At 39.9% G+C, this 20,411-nt stretch overlaps 1 protein-coding gene across 1 annotated transcript in view; it reads right to left on the minus strand.

Moving 5' to 3' along the window:
• SKAP2 (src kinase associated phosphoprotein 2) overlaps positions 1-20,411 on the minus strand; it is a 155,517-nt gene that overhangs the window by 36,094 nt on the left and 99,012 nt on the right. The window contains exons 6-9 of the mRNA XM_005296977.5: positions 18,303-18,386; positions 8,413-8,537; positions 7,436-7,499; positions 6,775-6,885 (exon numbers count right to left, since the gene is read on the minus strand). Coding sequence (XP_005297034.2) covers positions 6,775-6,885; positions 7,436-7,499; positions 8,413-8,537; positions 18,303-18,386 — 384 coding nt within the window. The remainder of the gene's footprint in view (positions 1-6,774; positions 6,886-7,435; positions 7,500-8,412; positions 8,538-18,302; positions 18,387-20,411) is intronic.

Genomic DNA, 20,411 nt, shown 5'->3' on the forward strand with positions numbered 1-20,411 from the left:
ATCCAGGGTGAGCCCGTCATCCCCCTGGCAGAGAGGCAGGCATACCAGCACCTGGGCACGCCAACAGGGTTCCGTGTCCGGCAGACACTCGAGGACACCATCCAGGAGATCTTGCAGGACGCCGCCAAGATTGATGCCTTCCTGCTGGCACCGTGGCAGAAGATAAACGCCCTGTACACCTTCCTGATCCCACGCATCTCATTCACCCTAAGGGTATCTGCCGTGGCGAAGGTGCCCTCAACAAGGCAGACAAGATCATCCGGAAGCTGGTGAAGAAGTGGCTGTTCCTTCCCCAGAGAGCCAGCAACGAGCTGGTCTACCTTGCCCACAGGCACGGCGGCGCCAACGTCCCCCGCATGGGTGACCTGTGCGATGTCACGGTGATCACCCACGCCTTCCGCCTGCTGACATGTCCCGATGCCACGGTGAGGAACATTGCGGCGAACGCCCTGCGTGATGCGACAGAGAAGTGGATCGGCAGAGCCTCCTCGAACCAAGAAATCGCCACCTTGCTGAGCGGCTCCCTGGATGGGGAATTTGGATGGGACGGGCACGACATTGCTTCACTGTGGTCCCGCACTCGCAACGCCACGCGTCACCTGGGGAAGCGCATCGGTTGCCGCTGGGAGTGGTGCGAGGAGCGCCAGGAGCTAGGAGTCCGGGTGAGGCACATCAGCTCCGATGACAACACCATCGTCAACCCAACGGCCAGGGGCTTGCTGGAGAGGACTCTGAAGGCCGCCATCCGCTCGCTGTACGTGGAAACCCTGAAGTGTAAACCGGACCAGGGAAAAGCCTTTGAGTTGACCAGCAAGTGGGACACCAGCAACCACTTCCTCGCCGGGGGTGGCTTCACCCGTTTCGCCGACTGGCGGTTCATCCACCGTGCCCCGCTCAACGGAGCCGTCCGCCACGGGAACCGAGACAAGCGTTGCAGGAATTGCGGCTACCCCAATGAGACCCTGCCCCACGTCCTGTGCAGCTGCAAACCCCACTCCAGAGCCTGGCAGCTGCGCCACAACGCCATCCAGAACCGCCTGGTGAAAGCCATCGTGCCACGCCTGGGGGAGATCTCAGTGAACTGCACCATCCCCGGTACCGACAGCCAGCTATGACCTGATGTGGTCGTCACCGACGAGGCCCAGAAAAAGATCATCCTCGTCGACGTCACGGTCTCCTTTGAGAACAGGACTCTGGCATTTTGCGAAGCCCGAGCTCGTAAGCTGGAAAAGTATGCCCCCCTGGCTGACACCCTGAGAGCGAAGGGGTATGAGGTGCAGATGGACGCCCTGATTGTCGGAGCCTTGGGCGCCTGGGACCCCTGCAACGAGCGTGTGCTGTGGACCTGCGGGATCGGTTGACGCTACGCATGTCTCATGCGGCGCCTCATGGTCTCAGGGACATCTACATCGAGCACATCACCGGCCACCGACAGTACCAGGAGGCGTGAGCCGGAGTGACATTCTCCCACTATGAGAAAAGGACCAAGTGACCTTCTCCATTGGATCATATGAACTGGAACCATAAACTCCCTAAACATTAAATCTCACCAAATGAGGGTCAATCCATCCTCATCATCATATCCATTCATTATACTCCACACCTGAACACAACCACTCTATGAAGTTCATACCCTCATATCTCAAAGTCTGTACTTTGACCCATCAACCTTTTACCCCCAATCGGGGATATTGCAGATTATGTATTCCTCATGCCACCTGATCTTAAACCAAACTTTGCACCCTCAATAATCTGTACGTTATTCCCTGATAACCAGAAACTTCTGTGCTCAAACTCTGTTCACTATTTTTTTTTAACTTAATTCTTAAAGTTATTTTTTTCAGGTTTGCACTGGCAGTTGAAGGCTACAATACATATTTGTCATGTCAAAAATATAGAGAATTGATTAATTTATCAGGCTATTAATTACTTAACTTCAGCAAAGAATTTCAGTGTCAACTTTTGTTTTTGTTTTTTTTAAACTGAGTTTTCCTTTAATTGTTCTCTCTAGGCAAACTAGCCTACCTTAGCTTGCTGAAAGCAGCAAAAGTTGTCATTTCCTGCAGAATCCTGCAGGGAGGGTTTGTAAATTAGCATGTCTTTGGCAGCGGCAATGATCTTGACTCTACCTGAATAATCACAGTATCTATTAAACATGCTCTTATTAAAGTGAACCAGAAAAATGATGCCTCTGTGGTAAATATGAATTTGTATATGCTATTAAAGTAAGAAGAAAATGGGTTAATAGATCAAGAGATTAGTTTTCCTCTTTTGTATCCCTCCCAACCAGCCACACCACCTGCCAGCAGACATTAGCAGAAATTGAATTCCACTGAAAACCAAGTCTTCAATGGGCTAATAGACTGTTACTATTCTAGTTACTGGTTTGAACTATTCAGCTCAACTATTCAGCAGTTTTCTCAAGTGCTGAATTCCCAAGTTTCAAAACTATACTAATATTCCCATAATATCCTCTTCAGACAAGGAGGCAGCTTTAAATACAGCCTTCACTCAAGTCCACTACTGAAAAAAAAAAAAAAAAGAACTGTATTATGAATGGGCTCAATGTGCTTTGGTCAAAATTGCACGGCTAACTGTTCAAATCATCATTTCAAAAACCTCTGAGTGCCACAGAAATGCCAGAATTCATTAGTAACTTTGGTATATGAATTGCCATTCCTTAATTAAGCAATAAGGCACAATAAGCTGTGTGTCCTAGTGAAATATCAACACTTGCAAGGCCCTGGGGGGTAGGTGGAAAGGCAGAATCCAGGACATGCTCAGTGGAGGAGGATGTTGTTGTGAGATGCATCTGAAGAAGTGAGGTTCTGACCCACGAAAGCTTATGCTCCCAGTACTTCTGTTAGTCTCAAAGGTGCCACAGGACCCTCTGTTGCTTAGTAAGGCATTTGATACAGTTCCACATGGGGAATTATTAGCTAAATTGGAAAAGATGAGGATCGATATGAAAATTGAAAGGTGGATAAGGAACTGGTTAAAGGGGAGACTACAATGGTTCATACTGAAAGGTGAACTGTCAGGCTGGAAGGACGTTACTAGTGGAGTTCCTCAGGGATCTGTTTTGGGACCAATCTTATTTAATCTTTTTATTACTGACCTTGGCACAAAAAGTGGGAATGTGCTAACAAAGTTTGCGGATGACACGAAGCTGGGAGGTATTGCCAATACAGAGAGGGACCGGGATATCCTACAGGAAGATCTGGATGACCTGGTAAACTGGAGTAATAGTAATAGGATGAAATTTAATAGTGAAAAGTGCAAGGTCATGCATTTAGGGATTAATAACAAGAATTTTTGTTATAAACTGGGGACGCATCACTTGGAAGTAACAGAGGAGGAGAAGGACCTCGGAGTATTGGTTGATCACAGGATGACTATGAGCCCCCAATGTGATATGGCTGTGAAAAAAGCTAATGCGGTCTTGGGATGCATCAGGCGAGGTATTTCCAGTAGAGATAAGGAGGTGTTAGTACCGTTATACAAGGCACTGGTGAGAATATACAAGGCATCTGGAATATTGTGTGCAGTTCTGGTCTCCCATCTTTAAGAAGGATTAATTCAAACTGGAACAGGTACAGAGAAGGGCTACTAGGATGATCTGAGTAATGGAAAACCTGTCTTATGAAAGGAGACTCAAAGAGCTTGGCTTGTTTAGCCTAACCAAAAGAAGGCTGAGGGGAGATATGATTGTTCTCTATAAATATATCAGAGGAATAAATACCAGGGAGGGAGAGGAATTATTTAAGCTCAGTACCAATGTGGACACAAGAACAAATGGATATAAACTGGCCATCAGAAAATTAGATGAAGGTTTCTAACCATCAGAGGAGTGAAGTTCTGGAATAGCCTTCCAAGGGGAGCAATGGAGGCAAAAGACATATCTGGCTTCAAGACTAAGCTTGAAAAATTTATGGAAGGGATGGTATGATGGGATAGCCTAATTTTGGCAATTAATTGATCTTTGACTATTAACGGTAAATATGTCCAATGGCCTGTGATGGGACACTAGATAGGGTGGGATCTGAGTTACTACAGAGAATTCTTTCCTGGGTGTCCGGCTAGTGAGTCTTGCCCACATGCTCAGGGTTTAGCTGATCACCATATTTGGAGTCGGGAAGGAATTTTCCTGCAGGTCACATTGGCAGAGGCCCTGGGGTTTTTCGCCTACCTCTGCAGCATGGGATATGGGAAACTTGCTGGAGGATTCTCTGCACCTTGAAGTCTTTAAACCACAAGTTGAGGACTTCAATAGCTCAGACATAGGTCAGGGGTTTGTTGCAGGAGTGGGTGGGTGAGATTCTGCGTTGTGCAGGAGGTCAGATTAGAAGATCATAATGGTCCCTTCTGACCTTAAAGTCTATGAGTCTATAAATTATGTTCTCCTAGCTCTGGTTTTAGTAACTATACAACAACCAAATAGGCAATATTCAGGTGGCTGAATAGCTCCTGTACTCATGGCATTCAGAAAAATGTACTGTTCAATTCATAACATTAAATTCAATAAACAAATGTAAAAGTGACTATTGAACATGCGACCTTTCAACTTTTGATGGCCAAATACAATATAATTGACAAGACTGTGACATGAGGGATTAAAAATAGATAGCTGGTTACCTGTTCATGATTCCCAATCTAGCTGAGACAGGGTCACAAGACCTGCTGTGAAAAAGCCTCACACAGCACAGTATAACTTTGATGCTACAGAATATTTATGAGGGAAACACACTTAAGTCATTAAACTTATTCCATAATTAGTGCAGACAGATTTTGTCATTTATTTCTTGTAGTTGGGTATACCTAGAAGCCACAACAGAAATCATGGTCCCATTGTGCTGGGCACTGTTCAAGCACATAGTAGAGACAGTCCCTAAAGAGCTTACAAAGTGCCCAGGATCAGAGAGGAAGTATATGGTTGAATTGGAAACTGAACACACATATCCTAAATTCCAGGCCACTAACAAAAAGACCAACCCATCCTTTCAGTTTTACTGCTTTCTACTGCTTTTTAGTCTTATCTCCTACATTGTAGGAGACAAAAATTGTTGGAAAAACCTATGTAAAAATGATATGAAAGTTAAAATATTTTTGAATACTCCCAGGGCCATCAGGATACAGGTTAGCAATATTTTGAATACAAATTTTTTATTAATGTGAAAGTAAATTTTATAACTCCTGGCTCTCAACATACTTTCCAGTTTAACTCATTCAAGCTATGACCATTACTACTGCAGCTCCGCTTATTGCTTGAAAGGGCCCCATGAAGATGTGAAATGAAGCTACCCTATAGTGAGGTTTACTTTAGTAGTTACATATTTAGGGGGAAAATAAATTTATAAAAGGTATAGGCAAATGTACAGGACCATAACCTGCCAGGTGCTGAATACTCAAAGCACAGTGCAAGTGGCATCCAACACATGGCAGGCCCGGGCCCAAATAGACTGATGTTTTTGACCTTGTGACTTTGGACTTTAAACCCATTGAAGGTCAGTTCTTTATTTTTCAGGGCATTCAGTGCACACAGATACACTCCAAATAAACAGAGGATCTATCCATGTGATGAACTCTGCAATTTAGTTCCTGGTCACATATATGGAAAATTATGCCCTTACAGCTACCCCAGCAGATCATCTCTTGAGCCTTTCTAAACACAGAGAAGTCTTTCTACACTTCCACAAGTGTACAATAAACATTCTTATCAGCTTCCATAATTATCGGCTCTGATAGTTCATTGAAATGCAGTTAACACTTAAGTTCATAAGAAGAGCACAATTTCCAAAGAGTGCCACCCAACCGTATTTTTTCTAATGGATAAAATATTCAACATGCAACAAATATAGAAAGTTAGGTCTATGTCACATGCGATTTATTTTTTCCTCTAAGATACTGGTTGATAGTAGTGCTTTCTCTGAACAGCAAAAGAAACAGAATTCTATCTTGCATTATTGCATATCAAATGACTGAGTATTGGCATTTTTTATTTTAAAATGTCATTTTTACACATAGCAATTGAATATCTCATTTTCAGACAGCTTACTAAAACATAAACAAGAATAAAAGACACGTCTTCCTGCTATTTTACTGTCTGTAATAAACTCCAAGGTCTATTGCCAAGAGAAAATTTTGAGATTTACGTTTGATTATCAAGAGGAGTAAACGTTTGACCATGTCTGAAAAACCAGAGTAAGAAATCACTGTATTATCAGATTCATGCTGGATGATATGAAAAAACAAAGTCAAGTTTCCCAGTGCCTTTATTTACAGATCACCACCACACCTCTCCAATCCAACACATTGCACTGTTGCAAGGGATATTGAGATCATATATTAGACAGAAGTGGATGGCATATGGAGTGGATAGAGAACCTCTAGTTAATACAAATGGTAAAATGAAGGAAGAAAAAATGATGGGCAAGTTGGCAGAAAAAGCTGTAAGGCAAGTCAATTTTATAATTAAAAAATTATGTAGCAGAGACAATGCTAATGAGCCAAAATTCCCACAAGACTATTTTTACTATTTGTCTGATTTTGATGTCCTGATTCACCAAGACGGAAGTGTCCTCACTCAGACTTGGTAAAGGGAGTATATTCTTTTCGTTACTATAGTAGAACAGTACAATTCAAAACTCAAGGGCTTCTATATTAATCTGAGTACTTTAGCCACTCACTGTCACTCCTTCACAGTTACCAGACCAGAAACTGAGCTTCTCTCAAAACACATCAGATTTCTCTAGTCACATAAAACCTCAGAAATACCTGGAAGTTCTTCATAAATGTCATCGTCTATTGGTGCAGTGCTGACTGGAGGAGAAACTTGTCCAACGTCATCATATTCTTCCTCCTCAGGAATGACATTAGATCCCAAGTCTGTTTAATAGCAGTTTAGAAAATTAGCATTTATGAGAATAGAAGACGACCCAAAGTGAATGTTTGTGCAGCATACAGCACACTATTTTAACGGGAATTTTACTGAATCTTAAGAACAAATGCTACTAACAATGGAATTACTTATATAGGTCCTTGTAGAAGAAAAATATATTAACTACTTTGGTTTTCAGGTCTCAGAAAAGATCTTTAAGACACCAAGAAGATGGAAGTTGTTTAAGTTAAATTGTGCTCTTCTTCTACATACCATTTAAAGTGCTTTATGGTCATCAGATTCTCCAAGAGGTATAGGGATAGATCTATCTACAAAGAGTTTTAAGATATAGAAAATATTTGGAAAAACAGAGTCCTGGAAAAGAAAAAAAGTAATGCAAGAAGCACAATATAGCTGAGAATCAGCACATGCGGTCTGAAGCCTGGATTAAAAATGGTTCTACTGTATTATGCACATATAGAACATCAGTTAGTAGATAACGCTATTATTAATAAACATTATTAAAAACAAAGACTATTGTTTCACTGATTGACTTACCTTGCAATACAAATTTGATTTCTTGTAACCATTCCTCTGCTTCTTTGGGAGTAGCTGCTGTAAACTACAATAAGCATAATATTAATAATAGTTATAACGGTCATATAAATACAAACACCACCACATTTGTAATGGAAGGAAATGTAGCATTCTTGTCACTTCTTCAAGGAACCATTAGTAATTCTCTTCATGTCTTCTGGTACTTTTCTTGCAAGGATGCTTCTTATAATGTACAGTTAATTTTGACAAATTTACGTAATGGAAGCAGAGGATGATGGATTTGAAACTCTGATCAGCAGCTGGCAGCTGTGCAGAAAAAAGCTGCTTCTCTTCATCAATGTCAAAGCCAGAACTGATGAACAAAATTTGCCCTTGACAATTAGAAGACACCCATGAATTTCTTTAGACTGCTGGATACAGTTTTCTTAAAAATGTTCTTGTCAGATTCCAACACACTACCTGACAACTTAATTAACTGGCTTTCAACTGCAATCTCAGATATTTAAAACTTATTAAACTTACATTCCATATTGATGCCTAGCTGATAGATCTTTGAATTGCATAGCTGATATGTGCTTCAACCTTGATGTTCCTTCCAAAGCCCTAAGCAATACAATATGTATTTAACTCAGATATTTCTTCTTTGATAACTCCATTTTTTTACTATATAATTCATCCAAAAAATCATAGACCAATTATATATAGATATTATAGATATAATGCTAACACTTAAATGACCAATAGATAAAAGTAATAGATTTGCTTGTTCTTGTTCAAAAAAAGATAGTATTTGAACTTAATCTGAATTTTTTCAAAATGTATTTCCTATTATATGAATGTACAGTGTAAGCAAGCCAGTGTTCGTTTTTTTCACTAATGTGTCAGGGAGAGTTGTTTTACTGAAATGTTAATGTCTCCGTAACTGGAATCATAACGGTTTTATCAATTTAATTTCAAGACGACATAAGAAGTCCAACCTGATAAATGCGTTTATCAGGAGCCGAGATTTCAAAACAGCAATCTTTCTTTCCATCCTTCCGAAGAGTATTATTCATTCTGACGGTGTATCCATCTATAGCAAATTCACCTTTCTGTTGTTTGTCTGTTGGAGATAAAAACAAAGTTAGAACTTCATTTACAACAGCGAATGTAAGCGGTCCAGCAGGTTATCATTTATTCAGATTTTGTTTTGTGTTTCATGAATATTGCAATGAACAGGGAGGTTTTTAGCAAAATAATTAGGTGATGCTTTTGGAGATAAAGCTTTATTTTAAAAGAAGGTATAAACTAAAGTACATTTTTTATGTAGGATGCCTAAGGAATCCCACAGGGAGATGTCTGCAGATGGTGGTCCTATTTAGTAAGAAGTGCATGCTATGACATGTCTAGGGAAAGCCAAGAACTGGAACATGGAACTCACAAGACAAGTTTACCATAAATCAGTCTTTCTTTCAGTTTCAATGGGAAAACCTTTCTAGCTTATAACTTGCTGAGTCCCTTGCTAAACTTACCACCCTCATCCCTCAAAACAGTAAACTTCAAATTCACTTTTAAGCAACTGTAAAAGCCTCTCTTTCTACCGAATCCTCTTCAAGATGCACCTTCTTTGTGCAAACTCTTGAATCAATTTAGAAACTCATTTAATACCTGCAGTGTGTTCCAAGAGAATTCTCCACCTAACACTACAACTGTTGAATTACAAGCCAAGAAGAGGATAGAATTTGATCACAGTTCAACACTTTGGGCCATGTGTTTATATCACAGACAATTCCAGATCACAATTTTATGTATTCTCAAGGTTCTTGTTTATAAGGGGCTGATTTACAAACAGCTATTCTGAAAGTGAGACATGGCTTAAAAAAAGGCAGGGTTTAAACACACAAAATGTTTGGATCAAGATATCTCTGTTTCTTTTAGAGACTACACTCTTCAAGGTAGGGCCTACACCATCTTTATATGTGGAAAGTGTCCAGTACAAACAAAACATGAATAAGTAACAACAACAATGTTGAGATCCATAATCTCCATATGCCATCTTGCTATACTCAAGGTAAAGATGGCTGAAGTCTGCACTGTAAATCTTCATCAGTGATACTTCGCCCACTCGTAGTATGTTATTGTGTACATGAGAGCTAAATAATGAAAGTAGCACTAAGGCCTTTATTACACTAGAAAAATATTCATTGCTGATGAGTATTAGCAATGGGTTCACTTAAACCAGTGCTGAACATAGCTTAGCTGCAAGTGTGGCCAAGGACAAATAATTTTCAGCACCTCTTCAGAAACATCAGTATGACACCTGTTGTCAGCAAGGGATACATTTCCTGATAAGGGTAGGAAAGGCTTAAGAGACTATGGCCTTCCACAGAGTTGTTGCATACCTAGAAAACTTGTAGAAAAGTTCATCTATTCTCCACTTCTTCAACAGTGAAATTAATTTCACCTGCACAAAGCCCAAGCAACTGGATTTTACTTGGAGGAAATGGTACCATGCACTGGACTTTGGGGGCTAAGGTACAAAGGGAGTTGCGTGATGGTGAAGGTCTATCCCCCTTGCCATCCTGGGGACAAAGCAGAGGGATGCAGCACGGCCTTGTCACATAAATACAGATCCTGTGGTTCCTTTCTTGACCTGCCCATATACCCATTTATGCAGAGTCAGTGTGGTGGTGATGCCAGGGTTGCATAGTCAGTCACCATACAACTACTCTGCTGGCAGCCCCACATGCACACAGTCCCAAATCTATTTGTGCTGCCCCACTACAATAGAGTGAGTTTTCCCCCCAGGCCAAGTAAACACTGAATAACAAATTTGCACAAATGAATTAAGAGCATAAAATTGAGTTCTCTGCCTCCTTTTCCTATTCACTTCCTCCAATAACTTTTACTATGTCTACATTAACTACTGTTATATAGTATTAATATTTTATGTCTGTTCACTCCTCCATCCTCACCACATGCGCAAAATTCATGGAATTATATATTATCATACTGAGGCAGACACTAGAAATAATAACTTGCAACAGGCTAACCAAGTCCCTTTTCAATGAAATTCATTTCAGTCTAGAAATTTTATTGTTCATTCACTTATGACCTCAGGGAGCAGATGAAGTAGACTACATTAATTTCTCATTCTCCGTGCTGGAAGTTTATCAAAACCCAGAAAGACAGTAGCACGAAGATGGAATAAACAAATACCAGGTTCAAAAGGTAAAACCATTTTGTCAAGATAAAAATGAGGCAAGTTATTCAAATTTAGTATCTTGGAATATTTGTGAGAAATTCTCTCTCGTACTGATGACCACTTTATATGGTAATACAGTTTTTCAGAGTTACTCTAGAATGATCTCTATACTGTACAAGTTTCTTCAAAAAAACAATACAATTAGACTACAAAGAATGCAATACAGACTGCAATAAATGCGAGCACAGCATATGCTGTTCATATTGTCTTGGATTGTTTTATTGTTTATATTATCATTGGTTTATCTCTCAAAACACACAACTCCAGTGCTAATGATAACTACTTGTGTGCACCAGCAAGAAAATATATGCCCTTACTATTAAATTCTTCCAATCAACTTTACAAAATAAGCTACCTACAGTATTGCAGTTTTCCCTCCCTGGTCACATGTGCAATAAAGGACTCCCAACTAAGGCCCTGATCCTGTAAAGACTTTCACACACACTTGACTCTATGCACTGTGAGCAGTCCCACTCAATATGACTGCTTCCAGGCCCCCATTCAAAGCCCAGTGAAGTCAATGGACAGATGCGCATTGACTTCAAAATGGGCTTTGGGTCACTCCCACAGTGTATAAATTAAGCATGTGCATGAGTCTTTGCAGGATCAAGCCCTCACTGAGCAAATTCCTTTTTTGTATTTTTACAGAGGTGTTCATGCAGTTATCAGTTTACAACAGAAGTATATTTCTGGATACCTTGAGCTCTATTGTGGTGAAAAGTTAAATGACTGTTACCATTTTAACTAAAATAGCTCAGACTTAAAGATTTTTACTTGAATTTGGAAGTTAGTTTCCTACTTTTTTTTTTAGTGTCGGCATATTTTAGGCATGCATGGATTCTTCTGCCTCTTGGGAGTAATTCTGCATTTTTCAACTAAATTCCACAAGAACTAGGAGGATTTCATTTTCTGATTCCTGCATCTCCAACTCAAACCAGAGATTTTGCAAGGTCACAGTGTAAAAGTGATGGAGTGGCCAAGGGAAAAGAACTATGAACAGAACACAGTTTTCAGTGAAGGGGTAGTATTCTCATGGCCTCTCATTCTCCTGACAATTAGACTTGCAATCTGATAACAGGAAACCCCTGGGTTGTTACAATATGCCACACAACTGCAACAGTGTAATATTGATAATGCTACTACAGAGGGACATGAACAGCATTAAGTCAACATTGTTCTAGTATCATCCTGCTAACATGATTCTCTGAATGTCCATTTCAGAATACGGCTTTATATTGCTCCTATCTCCTCTCTCAGGTGCATGTCAAAAGAAAGAGAAAACTCTGGGCCCCTGTGGAGAATTTTTGCTCCATAGAGCAACACTAGTATAAAATGAGTATAAAGCAATGAAAATCAGGCCCCATGTGTTTATTTTGTATAGCAGCTTTGACACAAAGTATATCAAAAATATTTTACAAAGATGAATAGTAAAGTATGAGATAAACTACTTATTTGGGAGGTATAGGCAGGAAAAAAGAGAGATGTTTTTGACTGAGATTTGAGAGTCTGTCAAGTGGAGAAAAGCATTCTAGGCTTTCACACCAGAAGTGGTGAATTATTGTGTTGGGATGGAGATGACACGAGTGCTAGATGAGCAGAGGGAATCCCGAGAGAAGCCGAGAAAGACAAGGTTTTGAGGTAGCATGGGGCAACTGCGTCCATGAAGAATTTTGAAATAAAGGAGGGTACACTTTGAACTAGATCTTGAAATGGTTGGGCTGCCAGTTTGAAGATGAAGGAGAGGTCGCCATACTTCTTAGCACATGTGAAAAGGAAGGCTGCAGCATTCCACAAATCCTGAAGTATGGAGAGAGCTAGGACTGTGGAGAAGGGAGCTGATATAGCAAGGCAGGAGGAGACAAAGACAGTGTGGGATTTCAGATAATGATAAAGTATGTACAGTATTTTTATTTGTGAGGTTGTAATGGCTCTGAATAACAGATACATGCAGCATTTACTTGTATCTAGGTAAGCATTTTATCTACCCCAGAGCCTGGAGCAGTTCTAAGCTATTATGATGATACTTCTATGATCTGTTAGGTCAATGGGTATTTTGGCAAGCACACTAATACTGAAAATGTCAGCTATGTCTGACAGTCAGAAAAGGCATTTTGATCTGGTAAATAGTATTAACTGTTTCTATAATATAGGGCTTGTCTACACAATGGAGTAATGTGCACTAGGGGAGTGTAATTTCTAAAGTGAACTAGTGTGTTGTGTGTTAATTTGTCCATGTACATCCTGCTGGTGTGCACAAAATGTTCCCTAGTGTGCTTTAACCCAGTGCACCAAACAGGTCGACACAGACCATATTAGTGCTTTTTAGAAATCACATCCCTGTAGTGCACCACTGTGTAGACAAGCCCTAGGGTGCCAGATGTCCCGATAGTCAGGATTTTGTCTTATATAGGCACCTATTACCCCCCACATCCTGCTGGAATGACTCCTCAGGGCCAAAGAAGCTGGGCACAAAGTTAGAACAAGTTTACGACTGCTCTAAGTTGCCAGTGCTGATAAGTGAAGAGTGCTGATAAGGGAAGAGGAACTGTGACTTAAAGCTACCTTCTCTTACCTCTGGTGCTGCACAGAACATAGCTCAGCTGGACCAGAGAATCTGAGCCACTGTTTTACATCCTGCTTGATTAATATTTTCTTCCATTTCATGTTTCTTTGGACTTCAAAAGTTTAATTATTACTATTTAAGTATATTTTAGTAGGATCTAAAGGTCCCAGTCAGGGTCCTATTGTACTAGGTGTTATACAAACATGTAAATCTGGAGCTAAAGTGTGTGCTTGGTTGTGCATGCAACCCCCACTTCCCCCCATTAAATTCAACAGGAACTGCAAACATGTAGTTAAAGGCAAAACTATATGCCATGAGCTTTTAAGAAAGAAGAAATCTTTGACCAAGTTGTGAGCATGTATTCTCATGTGTATACTTGGCAAACCAATCTCAAACTGACGTGCATCCAGCTGATAAGTAGGGAGAATGTGGGCTTGTTGACTGGTCGTTACACAATTGTGGTGTCTCTTCCTACCCTGTCAGCTTTTGTTTTCAATAGCTTGCAATGGACTATTTAGACCATATTATTTGTGACTGAAACATAAAAAAAAACTATAGCTAGAGGAAATCCTCCAAACACCAGAGTTGGTGCTTATTGTTTTGAACAGAGGACATGAATATACAGTAGTGATTAAGAACATCTTGAAGACAAGGCTGGTGGCTCTTTAGAGTTAACTTGACACACTCCTCAGTATTCAGAAGAATTTAAAATTAATGGATTAAAAACATATTTGATATTACAATTCTTGCACATGCAAAACTCCCATTGACTTCTGACCTGGACTTATATGCAAGGAAAGAATACACGATCGAGCCTTTATGGGTAGTCACAATGAAGGAAGGAGAAATGGACATATCTTAGGTACGGGGTTTAGACTGGATTCAGTTGTATTCCTGCCAATGTTAAGGCTGGTAATATAACTGCAAACTTGACCAACCTCATGGCTAACATTGGTAAGAAGCCTATATTTTAGTCCGTGTTGAGAAACAAATGCAATAATAGTAGCAGACTGGAGGCTCTGCAAGGAAATTAAAAATCTCTCACAATAGTTTTAGAGACTGAAAAAAATGTATTGACAAAAAAGGTTGCTGTTAATAATACATTAAATGATATATTCAGCTCACAAAAGGAAGCTAGGGAGAACTGATACAAAAAACTCCAAGATCATTTTCTAGGGGAAGAAGAAATAGTAAAAGAAACAAGCCAGGATCACATCAGGACATTCAAAAATGTTTTAAGAATGATCAAACTTTAGAAACAGAGACTCTCTCTTAGAATTCCAAAAGGAAGCAGCAAAGGAAATAAGGGAACATTTAACAGATACCTTTAAAATCTCTGGAAACCAGGAAAGCATCATAGTCAGAGTAGGAAGAGGGAATTGTAGCAAGCGGAAAATTGCACACGTAAATCTTGTGGGCTTTGAGATAACAAGACCCCTAGGTCTGTATTTTTTAAAAAAAGAAGAGACGAGATTAGGTGGATCAGCATAGTTGAGTTGGAATAAAACCAATGCTACCAGGCTATTCAAACAGTACCATGGAATTTCTATGGATAAGTCCATGCTTGAATAATAGGAGTATAACAGTAGGAATATACTCCTGACAACCTGACCAGGATGGTGATAGTGACTGTAAAATGTTCAGGAAGAAAAGAGAGGCTACAAAAACAGAAAACCCAGTAATAATGGGGATCTCAACTATCACCATGTTGCCTGGGAACATGTCACCTCAGGACAGGATGCAGACATAAAATTTCTAGACCCCATTAATGACTGCTTCTTGGAGAAAGGCAATTCTTGATTTAGTCGTAAGTGGAGCACAGGATCAGGTCCAAGAGGTGAATATAGCTGAACCATTCAGTAATAGCAACCATAATGGAATTAAATTTAACAGCCTCGTAAAGGGAAAATGCCAAAGAAACCCACCACAGTAGCATTTAACTACACAAAAATGAGGAGTGTAGTTAAATGGAAATTAAAAGGAACCAGAGTGAAATGCCTGCAATACAGCATGGAAACTTTTAAAAAAAAACATAATAGAGACTCAAACTGTATAATATGCCCCCAAATTAAAAAACAAAAAACAGGACGAGGACTAAAAAAATGTCACCAGGGCTAAATAGAGTAAAAGACGCAGTTAGAGACAAAAAAGACATTCTTTAAAAACAAAGTCAAATCCTAGTCAGAAAAATAGAAAGGAACAAACTCTGGCAAATCAAGTGTAAAAGTTTAATTAGGCAGGCTCCCCAAAAATTGAAGAGTAACTAAAAAAAAGACAAACAAACAGCAAAAAAGGGGAAGAAGAAATAGTATATGAGAAGCATGAAGCCTGCCAAACAATCAGTGGGGCAACTGGATGAAGATACTAAAGGAGCACTCCAGAAAGACAAGGCCATTGTGGAGAAACCAAATTAATTTTTTGCCTTGGTCTTCACTGCAGAGGATGCACAGGAGATTCCCACACCCAACCCATTCTTTTTAGGTGACAAATCTGAAGAACTGTCCCAGATTGAGGTTTTGGAACAAATTGATGAATTAAACTGTAATAAGTCACCAGGACCAGATTGTATTCACCCAAGAGTTCTGAAGGAACTCAAATATGAAATTGCAGAAATACTTACTGTGATATGTAATCTATTGCTTAAATCAGCCTCTGTGCCACACGACTGGCAGATAGCTAATATATGATGATTTTTTTAAAAGACTTCAGAGGTGATCCTGGCAATTACAGGCCAATAAGCCTAACTTCAGTACCAGGCAACCTGGTTGGCACTACAGAAAAAAACCCAGGATTATCACACATGGTGGGGAAGAGTCAACATGACTTTTGTAAAAGGAAATCGCATCTCACCAATCTATTAGAATTCTTTCAGGGCATCAACAAACATGCAGACAAGGGTGACCCATTTGATACAATGTACTTTGACTTTTAAAAAGCCTTTGACAAGGTCCCTTACCAAAGGGTCTTAAAAAAAGTAAGGAATCCTGGAATAAGGGGGAAGGTCCTCCCATGGATCAGCAACTGGTTAAAAGATAGGAAACAAAAGGTAGGAATAAATGGTCAGTTTTCACAGCGGAGAGAGGTAAATAGCATGGACCCCAAGGACCTGTATTGGTACTAGTGCTGTTCAACATATTCATACATTATCTGGAAAAAGGGGTAAACAGTGAGGTGGCAAAGTTTGCAGATGATGCAACATTACTCAAGTTAGTTAAGTCCAAAGCTGACTGTGAGGAGTTACAAAGGGATCTCACTAAACTGGGTGACTGGACAACAAAATGGCAGATGAAATTCAATGTTGATAAATTCAAAGCAATGCACATTGGAAAACATAATCCCAACTATACATACAAAATGATGGGGTATAAATTAGCTGTTACCACTCAAGAAAGATCTTGGAATCATCGTGAATAGTTCTCTGAAAACATCTGCTCAATGTGCAGCAGATATCAAAAAAGCTAACAATCTTAGGAACCATTAGGAAAGGAATAGATAATAAGAAAGAAAATATCATAATGCCACTATATAATACATGATACGCCCATACCTTGATGAAGTCCTGGTTGCCCATCTCAATAAAGATAGATTTGAATTGGAAAAAGTACAGAGATGGGCAACAAAAATGATTAGGGGTATGGAACCGCTTCCATATGAAGGGAGATTAAAAAAGACTTGGAAAAGAGATGATTGAGGGGGGAATATAACAGAGGTCTATAAAATCATGAATGGTATAGAGAAAGTGAATAAGGAATATTATTTATCCCTTCAAACAACGCAAGAACTAGGGGTCACCCAATGAAATTAATAGGCAGCAGGTTTAAAACAAAAGTAAGAAAGTACTGCTTCAAATAAACACACAGTCAACCTATGGAACTCATTGCCAGGGGATATTGTGAAGGCCAAATGTGTAACTGAATTAAAAAAAAGAGTTAAATAAATTCATGGAGGACAGGCCCATCAATGGCTATTAGCCAAGATGATCAGGGATGCAACTCCATGCTCTAGGTGTCCCTAAACCTGTGACTGCTAGAAGCTGGGCCAGGACAGCAGGGATGGATCACTAGATAAATTGCCCTGTTCTGTTCATTCCCTCTGAGGCATCTGGCATTAGCCACTGTCAGAAGACAGGATACTGGTCTAGATGGGCCACTGATCTGAACCAATGTGGCCATTCTTATTTGTACTCATGTCAAATAAGAATGAGGAAGGAGACACAAAAACTTAAGCTAAGACAACACTGGGCACTCAAAGGAATTTAAGCGGAACTTTTATACAGCAAGTTGTTAATATCTGGAAAGAAACTTAAGATATAGCTGTGCTCTGAACAAATATGATCGTGGAATTCTATATTTACTGTCATAAACTTCCACATCAATTTTGTTCAGCAGACAAGTAAAAAGATGTTTACTAAACTGCCAACCTTACGAATTCAAAATTGGATCTTAAAGTCAAGCTAAACTCTTTCCTTTTTATGTATCTTCACAGAAGAAATCAGTTTGACTTTAAAACCCCAGTTTGAGTGTGCAGGGTTGGCTTTTAGATAAGACTTTGTGTTACTTGTGTACTCAACAAGGTTGAGGTGGAATATTTGAGACAGAAACATGGAACCCCAAAATGCAGTTTTTAGAGAATAATTTTAAAGTGTGGTTCTACTCTGAAGAGAATTTTCTTTTTTAAATAAATTGGACAACCATTTGGACTAAAAAGAATTGTGATGTAATGAACCGAGAATGGATGTAGAAGCCAGACAACTATGAGATCTAATCCTGGCTCTGTTACTGGCTCACAGTGTAACTGACAAGTAATTTAACCTTTCTGCTTCAGTTTTCCCATCTGAGAAAAAATGAACACACTACCTAGAGGTGTTGAGAGGGTTAATATTTATACAATGCTTTCAATACGCAAAGCACTGTGAAAAAGCTAACTATTCTGGTAAAAGATTAATTTGCTATCTCAAGATGGACTTAGCTTCTCGGTTTCCTTCTCTCCTAAAGCTATCTTCTTTTTCCACATATTAAAAGAAAGAGAATGATAAACTATTAAAATGTAGGTACTCATACCTTTATCACTTCCATAATAATAGAAGACTGTTCTACTGAGAGCACACCAACGCTTCTGCCATTCAAAGCCAAGAAAACTGTGGTCTGCAATTAATACACAATTCATGTTAGATTGCTTTTAATACATATATTTAAGACAAATATATATATACAATGTATATTTTCTTCAAAAGGGGAGAAAAGGAAAAGAGGGAGCTGTATGCAATCCAGAGGGAAAACTTGGAGTAAAAAGGAGAAGAGAACAAAAAAGAACTTGAAGATGGTAAACAGTACAGACAGGACAGTCTTGTGTGGTATTAAATATACAGAAACTATGAACAACTTTATAAATACCTTCTACAGTTGTAACGCAGCATTAAACAGGTGTTAAGATGAAAACAGAAGGATTTATTCAATCAAGATAAATATTGACCAAACCAAAGCTAAGCTCAATATTTGCTTTCTTGAAAGACAATAAATCTTGATGCTCCCCCAAACATGAAGTCAACATATGCATTGTTACATTCTTCAAAAATACCCACAAGTCTCTGAATTATGTGTCACACTAGAAACTCATTGTCCCATCACAGAGCTCCTCACTTGACAACAAACCATGATTATTTTCTTGTACGTCACAATACAAACTATTTGAAGTTTCCTCTTTTAGCTAATGGTGTTGTGACAGATATGTTAATATCCTTGGGAGTCCTTTTTGAATTAATTATGAATATATTTGGGATCCATTGTATTCAATGAATGGTTCATGTGTTATCATGGGCTGGGATTGTATGTAACCGCTGAAGGGGGAAGATGTGAGACCTGGGTATTCAAAGGACTATATTGAACAATGTCCCAGACAAGAATGGAATTTTGGAACAAAAAGGGTTAAGTGGTTTTCCTGGGTAATATTCAGGAGGAGGTGAATGCAAATTCCTCACCTCTGGTTGTGCACAAACCCAACCTGAAGAGTGGGCCTTTGTCTGATTATTACCTGTAATATGAAGCCTCAATCAATGGCCCAAGCTGTTTAAAGGAAAGGCTGAATGCTTTGTGGTTGTTCTAGTTCTGAATCTGAGACAGTTATGTACTTGTAACCATGGGAAAACCTCTTTGTTGGTTTTGAAGACTGACATCTACCAGAGCCACAGGGGAGTTGAGGTGACCTCTAGTAAGCTTTTTAGCATGCATCTAGGTCAGGGGTAGGCAACCTATGGCACGCGTGCCGAAGGCGGCACGCGAGCTGATTTTCACTGGCACTCACACTGCCTGGGTCCTGGCCACCGGTCTGGGGGGCTCTGCATTTTAATTTAATTTTAAATGAAGCTTCTTAAACATTTAAAAAACCTTATTTACTTTACATACAACAATAGTTTAGTTATATATTATAGACTTATAGAAAGAGACCTTCTAAAAACGTTAAAATATATTACTGGCAAATGAAACCCTAAATTAGAGTGAATAAATGAAGACTCGGCACACCGCTTCTGAAAGATTGCTGACCTCTGGTCTAGGTTCTTCTATTGTTTGTTAGGCTTGGTCTACACTAAACCCCCAAATCGAAGTAAGGTACGCAACTTCAGCTACGTGAATAACGTAGCTGAAGTCGACGTACCTTACTTCGAACTTACCGCAGTCCACACCCGGCAGGCAGGCTCCCCCGTCGACTCCGCGTACTCCTCGCGGCGAGCAGGATTACCGGAGTCGACGGGGAGCACTTCTGAGTTCGATTTATCGCGTCCAGACAAGACGCGATAAATCGAACCCAGAAGTTCGATTGCCTGCCGCCGAACCAGCGCGGTAAGTATAGACAAGCCCTTAGTGTTCTCTGTGATGCTTTTACCTTAAGAATAAATTTTTTTGCATAGAAAGGGCTGCGTGGTAACATAATGTGGGCAATTACGCTGTTTATAGCCTCCAAGGAGAGAGCAAAGTGCAGATACTGGCTGTTTAGGCCATCTGGCTTGCTAGGGATAATACAGTGTAGGCCAGAGAATGTGTAGCCTGGAAAACTCCCAGTCAGGAGGGAGAGAGACACAAGTGTCTTTGCCCAAGAGAGGTGATGGCTGAGGAGCTGGGAGCCTCGAGAGACCACAGAGGGGGAATACAGGTGCAAATGCCCCAAACTATGAG

This window comes from Chrysemys picta, chromosome 2, assembly GCF_011386835.1.
Source record: "Chrysemys picta bellii isolate R12L10 chromosome 2, ASM1138683v2, whole genome shotgun sequence".
Classification (NCBI taxonomy): Eukaryota; Metazoa; Chordata; order Testudines; family Emydidae; genus Chrysemys; species Chrysemys picta.